Genomic DNA, 18,879 nt, shown 5'->3' on the forward strand with positions numbered 1-18,879 from the left:
GGATTCAGAAATTTCTGGCAACGTTTCAACGAGGCCCCACTCGTCATCTTCAGGCTGGTGCTTCTGTCCTTGTTCTAGGGCGAACATAGCGAGACCTGAGCTGCCTTCCTTCTATAAATACTGGTGGCTGGGTGTGGTTTGATGGCTCAGCAATTGCCTGCTGTGTGGAAACTTCCTGGTGACTCAGTGGGGTAACACCTGGGGTCCTTGATTTAACTGAGGTATGCTGATTAGTTAATTATTGTGGATTAGGGGTGATATCCTGAGTAGTTGGAGCTTGCAGGCTACTTGGTTGTTTTGCAATGTGTGTTCTGAGTCTGGTTTTAGTTTCTATGGCTGGGATACGTTTGTTAATGAGGGCTGGTTTCCAGATGTCAGGTAGGCGGGAGGTATTATGAACAAGCGGGATGATACCTCCCACCTACCAGACATCTGTATATATGTAGATACATAGATATCAATCTACTAAGAATATATGCCTTTCTCTAATTATATTTGTAGTTGTGAAACAATTTTTATAAACAACAAATTGATTCTAAATAAAATATCATATCGTCCTGTCCTGCTTCTCTATCGATACAAAGATAATTCAAAATTTGAGAGGTCACAAATTTGATTAAGCCATAATTTCAAATTAAGAATATGGACATTCTTCCATGAGTATATTATACTCAACTTTTTGCTAAAGTATATAGTCAAAGTTTATTGTAATAAAATATTGACATATTTAATACTTACTTGCCTTTGAAGGATTTAATTTACAACAACAACAACAACAATAATAATAATAATATCTAGGCAATGTGGATTGCAAGTGGACAAGTTCATACGTGCCATAATTACTGAAATTTATATTGGGAGCCAATCTTTTTAATACTGTATATTCTTTAATCAGTTGATTGAGAATAATGATTTATTATGAGCCCACGTTTTTCAGAAAATTATGCTACAAGCCATTTTTAAATCAGAATCAATAATGTCAGGTTTTTTTATAAAAATAAAAAAATCTAATTTAAATTTTCAATCCAATACAATAAGGGTCACGATCTTTAAGTGCTTTCTTTCTTTTCTGGGTATTTGCCTCTTCTTCTCCCCATTCAACATACAGCTTCATATACCTTCAATACAACTTAATATACCTATATCATTTTTCAAGTACGGTACAACAAACTAGATAACATTCCAATTTTGCTTTTTATTGTTTCATCTGTATCCATCTTCCTTCCCTCCACTTCCCTCTTTCTATCTCAGGCCTCTACTGGCTACTTTCTTACTCCTTCTCCCTCCTTCTTTCTCCTACTTTTCCTCTATTCTCTCCCCTTTCTCTCCTTCTTTTCCTACTTCTCATCCACCCTCAAAATCCTTCCTTAAGTGGAAAATTCTATTACAATTACATGACAAACTAGAATGTTTCTCTAGATCTTACCTTTCACAATCATCCTTCTTATCCCTAAATCTCCTATCTATTACAGTGGTACCTCTACTTAAGAACTTAGTTCGTTCTGTGACCAGATCCTTAAGTAGAAAAATTTGTAAGTAGAAGCAATTTTTCCCATAGGAATCAATGTAAAAGCAAATAATGTGTGCAAACCCATTAGGAAAGAAATAAAAGCTCGGAATTTGGGTGAGAGGAGGAGGAGGAAGAAGAGGAGGAGGATAGTCGCTGCCGAAGGAAGAAGGTGAGATGAGGGGAATCAAAAAAATCCAAAACTTTAAGGTTTAAAAAAAAAAGAGGGACACTGAGGCAGCAAGGAGGACATTGACATATTTAATACTTAATTGCCTTTGAAGGATCTAATTTACAACTATAACAACAACATCTAGGCAATGTGGATTGCAAGTGGACAAGTTCATACGTGCTATAATTGGTGTTGGGCGAACCGAACCCGCACAATTCGGGTCTGTACCGAATTTTGTGGTGTTCAGTATGCCGGACCCAAACCCGAATGTTTTTAAAAATTCGTGCTTTAGTTCGGCGTTTGTGCCAAACACCGCGAAAGCCACCGCCCAGCTGCCACCTGCTGAGAAGGAGGAGGAGGAACCGGGCGCCGGTGGTGGCGGAGGAAGGTGAACACCGGGGAGCTGTTAGCCGGTCGGGAGGCTGGGAGGGAGGCACAAAAGGAGCTGGAGAATCCCACGAAGAGATTCCGGGTGCGGAGCTTTGACGTCACGTACACCAGCAGGTTGCTAAGGATGTCAAAGTGATCACTTCCTGGATTCCATGGAATCCAGGAAGTGATCACTTTGGCGTCCTTAGCAACCTGCCGGTATACATGATGTCAAAGCTCCGCCCCCGGAATCTCTTCATGGGAGGGATTCCCCAGCTCCTTCAAAGGGAGGTCTTTTCGTGTAATTTTTTTTTATTTTTACAAAAAAGGATGCCTCAGTGGTGCTGCAAGCAAAGGGAGGACTTTTCATGTAAAAATAAAAGTTTTTATTTTCACGTGAAAGGACCTCCCTTTGCTTGCGGCGCCGCTGCGGCGTCCTTTTTCATAAAAATAAATAAAAATAAAAAATCCGTAAAAATAAAAAATGATAGGATTCCGGGGGCGGAGCTTTGGCGCCACGAACTGTTTGGGTACGGCCGAATTTTGCGTGAAGTTCGTCCAAACTTGCCGAACCCAAACACCGTTGGGTTCACCCATCACTAGCTATAATTACTCAAATTTATTATATTTGCAGCATAAAAATGGGAGCCAATCTTTTTAATACTGTATACTCCCATACACCCGGCGCGAGGCAGCCTTACATACACTGCACCAGAGAGAGAAACTCAGATGGGCGAGAGGGGGGAACCTCCCGCTCCTTTGAGCAAAAGGTGGTGGCTGCTGCTGCTGCAACCTGCTTCCTCTTCCTTCCCATGCTGGTATTCAGAAGGTTCTGTCCAGTTCTGGAGAATTGTTAGTGGAAATTTTGAGTCCTTCGAAGTGGTTATGACCTTATAAAGCCCTTCATGGCATCGGACCAGAATATCTCCAAGACCGCCTTCTGCTGCACGAATCCCAGCGACTAGATAGGTCCCACAGAGTTGGCCTTCTCTGTGGCGGCCCCGACCCTCAAATCAACTCCCCCCCAGAGATTAGGATTGCCCCCACCCTCCTTGCCTTTCGCAAACGTCTTAAAACCCACCTCTGCCGTCAGACATGGGGAAATTGATTCCCCTGGGCCATTTCCGCTTTATGTATGGTCTGTATGAGCAGTACGATTGTGTTTTATATCAAGGGTTTTAACATGTCTTAACTATTGGATTTGTACTGTTTTATTGTTGTTAGCCGCCCCAAGTCTCTGAAGAGGGGCGGCACACAAATCTAATAAAATAATAATAATAATAATAATAATAATAATAATAATAATAATAACTGGTAAATACCACCACTGACTCCCCCCCCCGCATCTATTTTCTGTCTCCCGTGTTCCAGCTGATTGGGAGGAAATTGTTATTTTGCAGTAATTTGAAATGGAGAGGCAAGGGAGATCTTACAGTATCATTCTCCTGCCACACCCACTAAGCCACACCAACAGAAACAGTAGTAAAAAAAAATGAATCTCACCACTACTTCAATACAATTGTATAAGTATCTGGAACTTAATTACTTTTCAAGCTTTTATATAGCCATTACAAATACAGTAGATAACGTCTTTCCTGTCAATGACTATTTCACCTTCAACCACAACAACACACGAGCACACAACAGATACAAACTTAATTTAAACCGGTCCAAACTCGACTGCAGGAAATACGACTTTAGTAACCTAGTAGTTGATGCATGGAAGTCACTACCAGACTCTGTAGTATTATCACCTAACCCCCAAAACTTTACCCTTAGACTATCTAATGTTGACCTCTCCCGATTTTTAAGAGGTCAGTAAGGGGCGTGCATAAGTGCACCAGAGTGCCTTCTGTCCCCTGTCCTAATGTTTCTTTTTTACTAGAATCATGTGTGTGTGTGTGTGTGTGTGTGTGTGTGTATATGTGTGTGTGTGTGTGTGTGTCAAATGTTTTTTTTTTGCTGAATTTGAAAATTAAGGGAGACTAGGATAGATCTATTTTGGCGTTATTTTGGCCTCATCAGCTAGCCATACCCACTGGGACTTTATATATATATATATATATATATATATATATATATATATATATATATATATATATATATATATATATATATATATGTTAAATGTTTTTTAGCTGGAATTTTAAAATTAAGGGAGACTAGTATAGATCCATTTCGGCCTTATTAGGCCTCATCAGCTAGCCACACCCTTTCTTTACTGGGATTCGATCTGGGAAGCTTCTGCATTGTAAAGCAGAGAGCTAGCAATTAGACCCATCAGATCTGAATCCTCCCAGCTCTGTACCAGGGAGGGGGTATATGTTTTTCTTATGTCGGATCACCCTGGTATATTTTTAAGGAACGTCACAGCTCCTTTTTTGCCTCTAGGCCCAACCCGGGCCACTGCAAGGCAGTAATATATTTATAGCCGACAAACTATATTTTGTATGTGTTAAATGTTTTTTAGCTGGAATTTTAAAATTAAGGGAGACTAGTATAGATCCATTTCGGCCTTATTAGGCCTCATCAGCTAGCCACACCCTTTCTTTACTGGGATTCGATCTGGGAAGCTTCTGCATTGTAAAGCAGAGAGCTAGCAATTAGACCCATCAGATCTGAATCCTCCCAGCTCTGTACCAGGGAGGGGGTATATGTTTTTCTTATGTTTTTCTTATATATATACACCGTATTTTTAGCTCCATAAGACGCAGTTTTTTTCCTCCCAAAGTAGGATGAAAAATCAGCCCCGTCTTATGGAGCGAAGATGCAGGCAGGGAGGGGGGGGAGGCACTGGAGCAGAGGGGGGGCGGCGATATACTTACCAAAGGGCCCCGGGGAAATTGAATAATGGGGGGGCCCCGGCGCTTCTCCTGCTGAGCCCAGCTGCTGCGGCTGGAGGCGCGCCCGCTCTAGCGTTCTTTTCGGCCGGCCGCCGCCTGTGCAAAGTTTGGCTGTGAACTCGGAAGCGCCATCCCGCCGGCTGGCTGGCTAGCTGCTGCCTGGCCCCCTCCCTCCCGGAGGAGGGTCTCCCTCCGCACCACCAGCGGCGCTCCCTCCGCCAGCCAGCCAGCCAAGCCCCGCGCCCGCCGGAACCGGCTCCTCGCTCTCCCCCCGCCGCCCGCCGCGTTTGCAGGAGGTGGGGAGGGGCGGGCGGCCCGCCAAGGCCAGGAGGGATGCCGCTGCCCCCCCTTCCCTCTCTCCGCCCACCGCTGCGCCTCCTTGACGCCGAGAGGAAATGCCGGCAAAGGTTTTTCTTATTTTGAATATTCCGAGTGGGCTAGCAGGGAGATAGGAAGCACGTGCAAGAGAGGGAGAGAGAGAAAGAGAGGGAAAGGGGGGAGAGGGGGGAGAGAAAGAGAGAGGGAGAGAAAGAGGGGGAGAGAAAGAGAGCAAGAGAGAGAGAACAAGAGAGAGAAAGAGCGTGAGAAAGAAAACAAGAGAGAAAGAGTGAGAGAGAGAAAGCAAAAGAGACAGAAAGAAAACGAGAGAGAAAGTGAGAAGAAGAGAGAGAAAGAGGGGGAGAGAGAGAAAGAGAGGGAGAAAGAGAGTGGGAGAGGGGGGAGAGATAGCAAGAGAGGGAGAGAGAGAAAGAGAGAGGGAGAGGGGGGAGAGGGGGGAGAGGGGGGGAGAGAAAGAGAGAGGGAGAGGGGGGAGAGATAGCAAGAGAGGGAGAGAGAGAAAGAGAGAGGGAAATGGGGAGAGAGGAGGGAGAGAAAGAGAGAGGGAGGGAGAGAGAGGAGATAAAGGAAGAGGAGAGAGAGAAAGGAAGAGAAAGAAAGAAAGAGGGATAGAAAGAGAGAGAGAGTGAGAGATGCTCAGTGAGCCTTTCTTTGAAGTTGCCTTTCTTTCTTTCTTTCTTTCTTTCTCTCTTTCTTTCTTTTTCTCTCTTGCTCTCTTGCTCTTTCATTCTTTTTTCTTTCTCTTGCTTTCTTTCTTTCTCTTGCTTTCTCTCCTTCCTTCCCTCCTTCCATTTCTTTCATTCCCCCTCTCTATTTTTATTTCTCTTTCATTTTCTTTCTTTCTCTCTTTCTTGCTTTCTTTCTTGCTCTTTTTCTTTCTCTCTTTTACCTTCCCTTCCTCTATTTCTTCTTTTCTTTCTCCTTCCTACCTTCTTCCCTCCCTCCCTCCCTTCAGTCCTTCCTCTCTTACTCTCCCCTTTCATAAGTTTCCTTGCTTCCTTCCTCTGTTCCTGTCCCTTCCCCCTTTCTTTCTTTCTTTCTTTCTTTCTTTCTTTCTTTCTTTCCTTCCTTCCTTTCCTCCCTCCATTTCTTGCTTTCCTTTTCCTTCCTCCCTTCTTTCCTCCCTCACTCCCTTCTTTCACTCCTTCCTCTCTTCCTCTCCCCTTTCACACCTTTCCTTGCTTTCTTTGCACCCTTCTATGTTATTGTAATAAATATTTTAGCCCACTTTTTGGCTCAAAATATTTTTTTCCTATTTTCCTCCTCTAAAATCTAGGTGCGTCTTATCAGCAGGTGCGTCTTATAGAGCAAAAAATACGGTGTGTGTGTGTGTGTGTGTGTGTGTGTGTGTATATATATATATATATATATATATGCATTTATCTTTAAATGTATGTGGGTATGTGCATGCGTGAATATATGAATATATACAGGTAAGTAAGGTTTTAAATAAGGAGCATGTAACAATTATTTTACATTATGTATTTTACTTCAATTAGTCCAACTTTAATTGCACAGAAATACAGCTGAGATATTTCAAAACGTAATAGCATATTAGCAATTTTAGAGTAGAGATTGCTGCAATTTAAAGTACCTTACTGCTATTGTCATGATTTATATCCCCAGTTATAAAAGTCTCAAGATGATTTACTATGAAAAATAAAGCTACTGTAATCATTGATAAAAATAATAACAGCATGCTTCAACAAAATAAAGCACTGGAAATTTAAAAAGTGTTCCAAGTAAAAAAAAAGTCTAGGAATATTTTAAAAATCCTCAGCTCTTTGCATTGCTATGAGCATTGCCAGTATATTGAACCTTTTATTTCTGTTCTTTCAGAAAAAGAGTGATTGCATACAAATGAGGCATTCTGGATTCTTGACAAGACTCCAGTACGTCCCTTCTAGAGTGAAACTGAGATAGATAATCACTTTCCTTTTAAATCTGGCTTTGTCAGTGTTTGAGCTGGGAAAACTCAAAACAAAGTTGCTTAAAAAAAAATACAAACGTAACATCTGAATACCATAGGTGAAAAGGCACAGTTTAAAACTGACTGGATGGCACAAATGTAAAAAGTATATAGTCACTTAAGTCCAAGCAGTTTGTTTCTTAATGACTGCAAGTACACAAAACAAAACATAGTATTATTGCAAAAGAAAATAAAAAAGTTGGGATCACGGGTTTCCTAATCACATGGAAATGGAACTATTTTACCACCTGATGGCCATATCTTATATGTTCAGATACAAATTTACAGGGTTCAGGTTTGCAGGTAGTCTAAGACTGCATTTATACAACAAACTTAATTTAATTTGAATTTACCAATTTATTTTTAAATTCACACAGTGCACTAAATGTGTTCTTTGTCACTGTTTGAATTAGACTATTTAATTCAACTTCATCACTAATTTCGGGATTGTGTCATATTGCCATAGCGATGTGCATATATTACTTTGATATAATAAAAATTTTAAATGCAAAGCCAAAGGCACATAACATTTAAGATTCAGCCTTTCCTTGATATATGAAGTTGTGATGTGTGGTATGTGAAGGGAAGAATATTGAAATTTATACTGCTTCTCAAAAAGAAAAGTTATTTTCATTGTCTTTATTTATATCCTGCCTTTGTTATTTTAATTTTTACATAATTATTAAATATTAACAGTGGACGCCTCCAGATGTATTTGGCTACAAAAACCTCCCCATGAAGCATGAGCATCCTAACTGAAGTCAATGGGAAGTGCAGTTCATCATTTTTGATGAGGGCTGCAGGTGGAAGAGTTGTAGCAACCGCAGCTTGGAAAGATTGTGTGTTCACTTGCACTAGATAAAAGTTTTGCTGCAAGAGGGTAACCACTACCTCCCCACTACTTAAAGCGTGGGTAGAATTTGTACAGTTACGCCGTTCATCGAGATTGTTGTATCCTGGAATGGCTACCTTGTAACGCTGTAAATAGTTTGTTCCTCTTTTCCAGCGCTGTCTGAGCCCAAGCAGGAAGTCGCTCCTGATTGGCTCAGACGCGGCCGGCTCTAGCTTTGGCGGGAACCGCAAAAGTATAAAAGAAGCGGTTTCTCCCGGCAGAGCCAGTCGGTACTCGCTGAATTGTCACTTTACCTTGCTGAGCTGTCACTTGTTCTCTGAGCTGAATAAAAGTACCGATTGCTCAAACCCTGTCTCTGGGTCTACTTCACTGGCGACGAACGAACGGAAGAAACTTCGCGTGCAACATGGACAAAATCCAGATCGGCCAGGCTCCAGAACTCTTCGATTCCGAGAAAATGACATGGGACGAGTACATGGCCACCTTCGAGATATTCCTCGAGGCGGCGGGAATGCAGGACGCCGGAGCCGATCGCAGACGGGCTATTTTTCTCAACTACTGCGGCGCAGAGATCCGTAGACTTGCCCAAACTCTCACCGAACCAGAACAAGCAAGAGCCACAGCGTGGGACGTCCTTCAACAGAAACTAGCGAGCCATTTCAAGCCAACCAGACCAGCCATGGTTTACCGGCATCAATTTCACATGATGGCTCAGAGAGAAACCGAGTCGATCAGCCAATTCACAACGCGGCTTCGAACGGTACTTGCTCAATGCAAGTTTCAAGACCCGGAAGCTCGCCTCACCGACGCCTTGGTTTTCGGCATGAAGAGCAACACAGTGAGAAATAAACTCCTCACCGAAGAAGAGCCGACTCTACAAACCGTGATTAAATTAGCGCAAACCGCGGAAGCAGCCGACGCAGCGGCAAGAGAATTAAAAGAGCACGGAAGGCGAGAAATCATTGCCAAAATCGACGCTGAGTCTCCCAGCGCCATGGGAACAGACGACCGCAGCCAGCCAACTAGCAACGGGGACAACTGCCTCCTCCTGCAAGACCAGCCGAGACACCCTAGAGCGACTCACCCAGCCCCCTGCGCGGGCTGCCGGGGAAATCACCAGCGCCATCGATGCCCTTTCCGAGACGCTACTTGCCACCGTTGCAACCGGAGAGGCCACATCGCCATCGCATGCAGGGCAACGGCACCAGAAGAAACTTTTGCCACACAACAATACCAGCGACCTCAAAACCACCACCCCCAATCGCGAGAAAGGAGACCGTTCCGCAACCCGGGTCAAAGGAATTACTCCACCGCTAACCAAGACTACAATAGAGGTAACTCTCAATTTTCCGTGAATAACACGGCAACCAAAAAGGGGGCTAAAATTGTTATCTCATTGTTACTAAATAACCAGCCTTGCTCAATGGAGCTGGATACGGGCTCGAGATATACCATCATGCCCTGGGAAAAATTTAAGCTATATATGCCTAATGTGTCTAAGGCTGACCTAATTCAAACCTCTTTGGTGATCAGAGACTTCCAAGGGGGGGTAATCTCGGTCCTGGGAACAGCAAATGTACCTATTGCATTTAAGAATGTTAAATGTACCCTTCCCATGCTTATTGTGACGGGGGCCAAACACTCCCTGCTAGGTCTAGCGTGGATGGAACCGTTGGGGATCGAAATTTCGGGTGTGTGTAATGTAAACTGTGATATTATGCCTAACTTTGTGAAAGAGTTCCCTGAAGTGTTCAGCCCCACCTTAGGATTGTATAAGGGACCCCCTATATCTTTCTCTATTGACCCCAAGGTCCCACCGGTTAGACTGAAACCTCGCAGGGTTCCCCTTCCGCTTCTCCCCAAGCTAGACATACAGCTGGACAAACTCATTAGTCAAGGTATCTTGGTCCCTGTGGAACAGGGGCCATGGGAAACTCCCATAGTGACACCCCTGAAGCCAGATGGCTCCTTAAGAGTTTGCGCTGATTACAAATCAACCCTGAATAAGGCACTCCAACACCACCCCTACCCCATTCCGGTTGTGCAACAACTCTTACACTCCCTGGGGGAGGGGAAAAGGTTCGCAAAGATCGACCTGGCGCAGGCTTACCAGCAACTTCCGGTCGATGAACAAACAGCAAACGCTCAAACGATTGTAACACACAGGGGGGCTTTCAAATGCACGAGGTTACAGTTTGGGGTAAGCATAGCCCCAGGAATATTCCAGAGCATCATGGAACGCCTATTGTCAGGGGTAAATGGGGCAATTCCATATTTTGATGACATCTTAATTGCAGGGGAAAACCAGGAACAAGTGAACAAAAGAATAAGGGAAGTACTTAAGAGGCTACAGGACAAAGGGTTACGAATCAAGCCTGATAAATGTGTCTGGGGAACTGACAGTATTGAATTCCTTGGGTATAAGATAGATAAAGAAGGTATCCACCCCACAACAGAGAAGCTGAGAGCAATTAGAGAAGCCCCAGAGCCACGAGATAAGAGTGAGTTGCAGGCATTTTTGGGCCTCCTTAATTTTTATTCCGTTTTTTTAAAGCAGAAGGCAACAGTAGCAGAGCCTCTCCATCGTTTACTCCAGAAGGAAGCCCGCTGGACATGGGGGAAAACTGAACGTGAAGCTTTTTGTCAAATAAAAAATTTATTAACGTCTAAAAGTGTAGTAGTCCAATATAGTGCTTCACTACCCATTAGGCTCACGTGCGACGCTTCGCCGTACGGCATAGGAGGAGTTTTAGCTCACGTTCTACCCAATAAGACAGAGGCCCCAATAGCATTTTTTTCAAGAACCATGACCAGCACGGAGAGGAATTATAGCCAATTAGACAAGGAGGCTCTAGCATTAGTGGCAGGGGTAAAGAAGTTTCACAATTACATTTTTGGAAGAAGCTTTGAGCTAGTCACTGACCACAAACCCCTACTAGGCCTGCTAGCCCCCAACAAGCCCACTCCACCTTTTATGTCTCCAAGACTAATCAGATGGGCCCTTTTCCTCTCAGGGTATCAGTATGAGCTCACCCACAAGGGGGGGAAGGAAATCAATCATGCAGACGGCCTCAGCAGATGCCCCATAGCAGACTTAGTAGAAGACCCTGTTCCTGCCACAGATGTGCTAATGATAGAACTCGAGGAAAACCCACTAACCACAGCAAAAGAGGTAGCTGCACACACGCAGCAAGACCAAATCCTTAAACAAGTGGTGAACTGTGTTCTAAAGGGATGGCAAAATGATATTGTTAAACCTGAATTGTGTGATTTTAAAAACAAAAGGCTTGAATTATCATATGTAAAAGGTTGTTTGCTGTGGGGGGATAGAGTGATCATCCCCAAACGCCTAAGGGAAAAGGTACTCAGAATGTTACATGTGGGCCATCCTGGGATTGTCAGGATGAAGAGCCTAGCAAGGGGGCATTTATGGTGGCCAGGGCTAGATGCTGATATTGAAAGTTGGGTTTCAAAGTGTGACCCGTGCCAAGAGTCAAGGCCCAGTCCCCCCAAAACAACTCCGGCTGAGTGGGAACAGCCTGCTGGCCCTTGGTCTAGGATCCACATTGATTTTGCTGGCCCAGTGGGGTCTCAGTACTTTCTAATAGTGGTTGATGCCTTCTCCAAATGGTTGGAAATAATAGCAATGAACAACATAACCACAAGTGCCACTATCAAGGTATTGAGCAGACTGTTTGCATCCCATGGTTGCCCTGATCTATTAGTGTCTGACAATGGGCCACAGCTAACAGCCAGGCAATTCGAATTATTCCTAGATGGCCTAGGGGTCAGGCATGCCCTCATCTCGCCTTACTCGCCCTGGGCTAACGGGTTGGCAGAACGTTACGTAAGGGTGGCAAAGGAGGCATTGCACAGGTCAGGCCCTGGGGATGTGCAACAGAACTTGGACCAATTCTTATTAACCCAGCACATTACCCCTAACTCGCACACACATGTAAGCCCTGCAGAGTTATTGATGGGGAGAAAGTTGAGGTCACCATTAGACAGGTTAAATCCAAGGTTCTGTGTGAACAATAACCAAATGTGTATGAAACCAGAAAGAGAAATGTATTTGGGACAAAATGTATATGTAAAATGTTTTGATGGAAATGTAAACTGGATGAAGGGAATTATTGTTAAGCAAAACGCACCCAAGACTTATGTTGTTAAACTGGAGGATGGTCGTTTGTGGAAACGACACATAGACCACATTCGGAAACGAACTGAAAACCAATTGCAACAACCCGCTGACTTGGACTCTCCCCCTTCAACAGACTTTAGTACATTGCCCGAACTAAGAAACACGCAAAGAGACTTATCGGGCCAGGGGGAACCATCCAGCGACGCCGAGCCATCCTCGTCCTCCGAGGCCTTCGTTGGGCCCGCCAGGCCAAGTCCGCCGCACCGGGAGAGCAGCGGCGAGCCATCCTCCACAGTCAGTGGCGAAGGAGAAATTGGACTGCGCAGGTCAGCGCGAGAGCCTCGGAGGCCTCACCGATTGGACGACTTCGTCACATGGCTTTCTTGATGGATGAGTCCAACTATGAGGGGAGGGGTGTTGTATCCTGGAATGGCTACCTTGTAACGCTGTAAATAGTTTGTTCCTCTTTTCCAGCGCTGTCTGAGCCCAAGCAGGAAGTCGCTCCTGATTGGCTCAGACGCGGCCGGCTCTAGCTTTGGCGGGAACCGCAAAAGTATAAAAGAAGCGGTTTCTCCCGGCAGAGCCAGTCGGTACTCGCTGAATTGTCACTTTACCTTGCTGAGCTGTCACTTGTTCTCTGAGCTGAATAAAAGTACCGATTGCTCAAACCCTGTCTCTGGGTCTACTTCAGAGATTGAAAATAAGGGTTGGGAGAGGGGAGAGATACCGTATTTTCTCCCTTCCTACCTTCATTTGCAGGGTAATCCCATCCATGTTTATTCATACACCTGAGCCCCGTTGATGCTCTATAGGAGAGCAGCAACCCACTGGCCTCTAACCCCCACCTCACCCCTTACACCCAACGGCAGCACCAGCAATAACCAAGGAGCGCGTCAAGGGGCTGGGACATGGCCAAAAATCAGCCCGGAGCGCACCCGGAGACACCATCGCGTCTTTTCAAGGGGAGCGGCTTTAACAAGTAAGAAGCAAGGGAGAAGGAGAAGGAGAAAGAAGAGGAGGAGGAGAAAAAGAAAGAAGGAAGAGGAGGAGAAAGAAGGGGAGGAGAAGGAGAGGAAGAGAAGGGAGGAGGAGGAGAAAGAAGAGGAAGAGGGGGAGGAAGGGGAGGAGGAGAAAAAGAAAGAAGAAAGAAGAGAAAGAGGAGAAAAAGAAAGGAGCAGAAGAAGAGAAGGAGGAGAAAAAGAAAGGAGAAGAAAGAGAAGAAGAAAAAGAGGAGGAGGAGGAGAAAAAAGAAGAGGAGCAGGGAGGAGGAGGAGAGGAAGAGGAGAAGGAAGAAGAAGGAGGAGGGAGAGGGGGAGGAAAGGGAGGAGGAGGAGAAAAAGAAGGAGGAGAAAGAAGAGAAGAAAGAGGAGGGGAAGAAGAAAGGGAGGAGGAGGAGGAGAAAAGAAGGGGAAAGAAGAAGAGGAGGAGGAAGAAGGGGAAGAAGAAGAAGAAGAAGAACTAGTTGTAGTAGTAGTTGTTGTTTTCGCGTACTACCCACAGAGAAGTCAAGGTGACAAGAAAAGCCACCTCGAAGGAACCGGCCAGGAAAGGGTCAAGGGAACTTAACGGGGCGCAAAAGCCGGAGAGTCACTGCGCGGCAATCCACACCGAGCCGGCCGTTTAAGGCTGCGCCGGCTCCTCCACAACCGCCGTCCAGCCGGCTTTTGGGGAGGGTTTTCCTGGCTTCCCCGCCGCTCTCCGCCAACGCGCCGCGCCCTTCGCTTTCCATTCCCAACCGGGATTTCCTCTCAGGGGGAAAAGTGCTTGGAAGCTGGGCGAAGTCTCCGCGCCCGCTTTGGCTGTCGGACGCCGGTTCCCGCCCCCCTCTTCCCTTCGCCTCCCTCTCCCTCCCGGCGGAGTTGGTCCCCCTCGGCCACTCCGGTCCAGGGAAGGACGGGGACTCTCTCGGCTGGGAGCCGTCATGTGACCCGATTGGGCTGCCTGGGTCGGCGCCGCACCATGAGGGAACTGGGGGCCGGGCAGGGCGCGAGCCGGCGACACCAGGTAGCGCCCCGGGGGCCGCCGCTGCTCCTCCTCCCTCGCCTCTTCTGCCTGCTCCTGCTTTGGACCAAAGAGAGCGCCGCGCTGGCTGACTTCTCAGGTAAAAGGACGCGACCCTTGGCCGCCGCCGTCACCTCCCCTCATTCCCTGTCAGCTCCCCTCAAGGCAAGGCGGCGGGGAAACGATGGGCGCCGGCGAGGGACGTCTAGGGACCCTGTTGCTTTAGAAGGGGATGTTTGAGCGCTTTTGGCGATTGCGCAGTCTGCTATCTCTGTTTCTGAAGTCCAATAAGGACGAGATCAGGAAAGAAAGCTTTACCTGTCAAGTTCCTACTCACCCTGGAACTTTTCAAGGGTCGGCAGCAGCCTTCGCTGACATAACCAGATGAGTACTTGCTGATCGGTACCCAGCCCTCCAGGGTCCTCTGGGAGTTGGGCGATAGATAGCAAGCATTTAGACTTATATACCGCTTCACAGTGCTTTCCAATTCCTCTCTAAGCAGTTTATAGGGATATTGCTATTGCTATAGCATAGCAATAGCATTTAGACTTATATGCTGCTTCACAGTGCTTTACAGCCCTTTTTAAGAGGCTTACACAGAGTAATAGCATAGCAATAGCATTTAGCCGCCCCGAGTCTACGGAGAGGGGCGGCATACAAATCTAATAAATAAATTTAGACTTATATACCGCTTCCCAGTGTTTTCCAGCCCTCTCTAAGCGGTTTATAGGGAGTAATAGCATAGCAATAGCATTTAGACTTATATACCGCTTCACAGGGCTTTTCAGCCCTCTCTAAGCGGCTTACACAGAGTAATAGCATAGCAATAGCATTCAGACTTATATACCGCTTCACAGTGCTTTCCAGCCCTCTCTAAGTGGTTTACAGGGAGTAAGCATAATTGCCCCCAACAATCTGGGTCCCCATTTTATTGACCTTGGAAGGATGGAGGGATGAGTCAACCTTGAGCCTACTGAGGTTCGTTCTGCCAAACGGCTGGCAGTCGGTGATCAGCAGAAGGGGCGTGCAGAAGTGCACCATTGTGCTTATCATCGCTGTGCTACTGTTCTACTGTCTTCTATCATTATTTTTTATCATTACTTTGCTAATGTTTCATTTCTACAAATTACCATCCTATAATTGTTTGACAAATATATAAATAAAATAAGTAAAGTACTGTAGCTTGCAGCACTGTACTCTAACCACTGCACCACCGAGGCTATAGATAGATAGATAGATAGATAGATAGATAGATAGATAGATAGATAGATAGATAGATAGATAGATAGATATGATAGGTAGGTAGGTAGGTAGGTAGTCCGGCAGGCTGGCAGACAGGCAGGCAGGCAGACAGACAGACAGATATGAGCCCACTATATTACAAAACTGATATGCCATGAATGTACCTTTGATATTTCTTTCTAGTTAATTTTAATATCGGAGTCCTTATCCATTCTGATATTATCCAGACCCTCCAGTAGAGACAGTTGAATAATTATTATCAGCTCTGTTCAGTCAGGACATACTGTACAAGTCCTGAATGCTTTCAAACAAGCAGGGGACAGGAGCAGGGGAATCTGGTCAGAAATACTGTATGTATAAGTACAATGCATATGAATAATGCAGAGATTGTTAGATGCCTGTCCTTGTTGTGAAGTTTACTCGTGCTGGGGATATGGGTGGAGAGGAAGGAAAACTCCATCTAGAAGGTATGTTTAGAAAAGATAACATTCATTTTTAAGTATTCTAGAAAAAATATGTGCATATGTAATTCATTCTCCATTCTTTTATACATCACAATCTAGATAACTAAAAGGCTTTCTAAAAGGGTAAAACAATAATTCTGTAATATTTTCCAAAGAAAAATATTTCAATATCTGTTCATAGGTGGTAAGAATCTAAGTAACATTAGAGGTTTCATTTTTTAAAAATAGAAAAATACATTAGTTTAAAATAAAAAAGCCAATAGGCTTTTTAAAAGAACAATTATAAATTTCAGGGAACTCTGTCAATGTTCAGAGATTTTGAGAGCTGCAATTCAAAAATCTGACAGGCAGCTGATTGCCTATAAAGGTTTAACCATTAAAATAATAAATCGTTTAGCATAAACATTTGAAATGTATGATATAGTTATTGTACCAAGATGATTACTAAATAGTATGTTTGAATGATATTTAATTGTGTGCTACAGGTTGGTAAGAAAATGTTTGATAAATAGCTACACTAAAGTAGTCAGTCCGCAAATATGACCAAAATACATACTGACAGAATAAGTCAAAATCCCCAAACACACTCAGAAAATAATTAGGAAGCTATCATTGCTGAGACACGTTGATAGATGCTCAGGGATTCTGGACAAAACTTGAGTACATTAAGTATACAAGAAAGAAAATCTATGTGCTATGACTACATAAAACAAACATGAGTCAACAAGAATTCACATATTTCCTCACCCACACATGCAAGTGATATAATTGAATGGAAAAAGTGCTGCATGTTTAATCATTCAATAGCCATTGTTTTTGGAACCGGAAAGTCATATAGTTTAGGTACTTAAAAGGGCACAGAACGTTTGCTAGAAATTCCCGTATTGCACAAGCACAACTAATAAAGCATGAAAGGAACTGTAAAAAAATTGGTGCTTAATTTAACTAAACCCCCTGCAATTGTTACTTTTTAAAATTATGCGTGAAATAATGATTTTAAAAAACCTAAGGAAGGATTGCTTGCATGTTATTAGTTAATAATATGTTTCTTATTCCCTGTAAGATACAAGAGTAGAACATGGTACTTCACACAAGCAAAAGACATACATCCATTTTACTAGATAAATGGTCAAAGCAATGGAAACTGCAGTTTAATGTTTCCAAATGTATAATAATGCACTTGGGGAAAAGGAATCCTCAATCTGAGTATTGCATTGGCAGTTCTGTGTTAGCAAAAACTTCAGAAGAGAAGGATTTAGGGGTAGTGATTTCTGACAGTCTCAAAATGGGTGAGCAGTGTGGTCAGGCAGTAGGAAAAGCAAGTAGGATGCTTGGCTGCATAGCTAGAGGTATAACAAGCAGGAAGAGGGAGATTGTGATCCCCATATATAGAGCGCTGGTGAGACCACATTTGGAATACTGTATTCAGTTCTGGAGACCTCACCTACAAAAAGATATTGACAAAATTGAACGGGTCCAAAGACGGGCTACAAGAATGGTGGAAGGTCTTAAGCATAAAACGTATCAGGAAAGACTTAATGAACTCAATCTGTATAGTCTGGAGGACAGAAGGAAAAGGGGGGACATGATCGAAACATTTAAATATGTTAAAGGGTTAAATAAGGTTCAGGAGGGAAGTTTTTTTAATGGGAAAGTGAACACAAGAACAAGGGGACACACTCTGAAGTTATTTGGGGGAAAGATCAAAAGCAACGTGAGAAAATATTATTTCACTGAAAGAGTAGTAGATCCTTGGAACAAACTTCCAGCAGACGTGGTTGGTAAATCCACAGTAACTGAATTTAAACATGCCTGGGATAAACATCCATCCATTGTAAGATAAAATACGGGAAATAGTATAAGGACAGACTAGATGGACCATGAGGTCTTTTTCTGCCATCAGTCTTCTATGTTTCTATGTGTGAAGGGACTTAAGGAACAGAGCAGGAAGTTGTCTCTTGACCATGAGACTGCAACCCAACATGAAATATTGTGCATCTTAAAAGCTCATCTTGAATGCATGTAGAGTTTAACCAGGGGTGGGCTACTGACCGGATGGAGGGGGAAGCAGTGGGGTAGCAAAAATGGAGCTCCACCCAGAGCACCCAATTTGCATTGACAGATATTGAAAGAAAATGCAGGGCGTCCTGCATAAGCCACGCCCACAGTGTGGTAGTAAAAATTTTGGTAGCCCTTCACTGAGTTTAACTATTCTAAAATTAGCAATTGGTTAGTGGGGAGGGATGAAACCAAATTCTATTCGGTCCATTTTATGTAGTTTTTAAGCTGAGTGTTTAAATTTTTAAATGTATGTATGTACAATCTAGTTCTTCAGTCTCCTGCAGGACAATAGTAATATGTGAACAGCTACAAGCCAAGGGCTATATATTTATTTATTTTATTTATTCGATTTTTATGCCGCCCTTCTCCTTAGACTCAGGGCGGCTTACAACATGTTAGCAATAGCACTTTTTAACAGAGCCGGCATATTGCCCCCACAATCCGGGTCCTCATTTTACCCACCTTGGAAGGATGGAAGGCTGAGTCAACCTTGAGCCGGTGATGAGATTTGAACCGCTGACCTTCAGATCTACAGTCAGCTCCAGTGGCCTGCAGTACAGCACTCTACCTGCTGCGCCACCCCGGCTCTATATATATTTAACCCAATGAAATGAACCCAGTTCTTAAATGCAAATAGTCCTCGAGTTATGGAAGTAATGGTGCCTGCCTGTTATAATCATAAGTTGTAATAGATATGAAAAAAGATTATAATGAATCCAATTTTAAGAGGTTTTTTACAGCAGTTGCTATGCAAATGCTATAACCATTATATGAATCCATTATTTGCTGTGGCTCTGCCAAAATACAAAAATACCAGTTTTCAGCAAAACCAGTGCGATCATATGACCCTGGGATGCTGCAAATTGCTATGTATGTCCAGCTATGTTGCTAAGCACCCAAACCTCAGAATTTTCGATC

The 18,879-nt window shown here is 44.1% G+C and overlaps 1 protein-coding gene across 2 annotated transcripts in view; it reads left to right on the plus strand.

The window, feature by feature from the left end:
- The first annotated feature begins 13,691 nt into the window (after positions 1-13,691).
- Positions 13,692-18,879, plus strand: part of EVA1C (eva-1 homolog C) — a 48,889-nt gene continuing 43,701 nt past the window's right edge. The window contains exon 1 of one of the 2 annotated variants that reach the window (XM_070750327.1): positions 13,692-14,294. In XM_070750327.1, coding sequence (XP_070606428.1) covers positions 14,153-14,294 — 142 coding nt within the window. In that variant the 5' untranslated portion in view covers positions 13,692-14,152. The remainder of the gene's footprint in view (positions 14,295-18,879) is intronic. The other variant, XM_070750328.1, reaches the window with a different exon arrangement.

This window comes from Erythrolamprus reginae, chromosome 4, assembly GCF_031021105.1.
Source record: "Erythrolamprus reginae isolate rEryReg1 chromosome 4, rEryReg1.hap1, whole genome shotgun sequence".
NCBI lineage: Eukaryota > Metazoa > Chordata > Lepidosauria > Squamata > Dipsadidae > Erythrolamprus > Erythrolamprus reginae.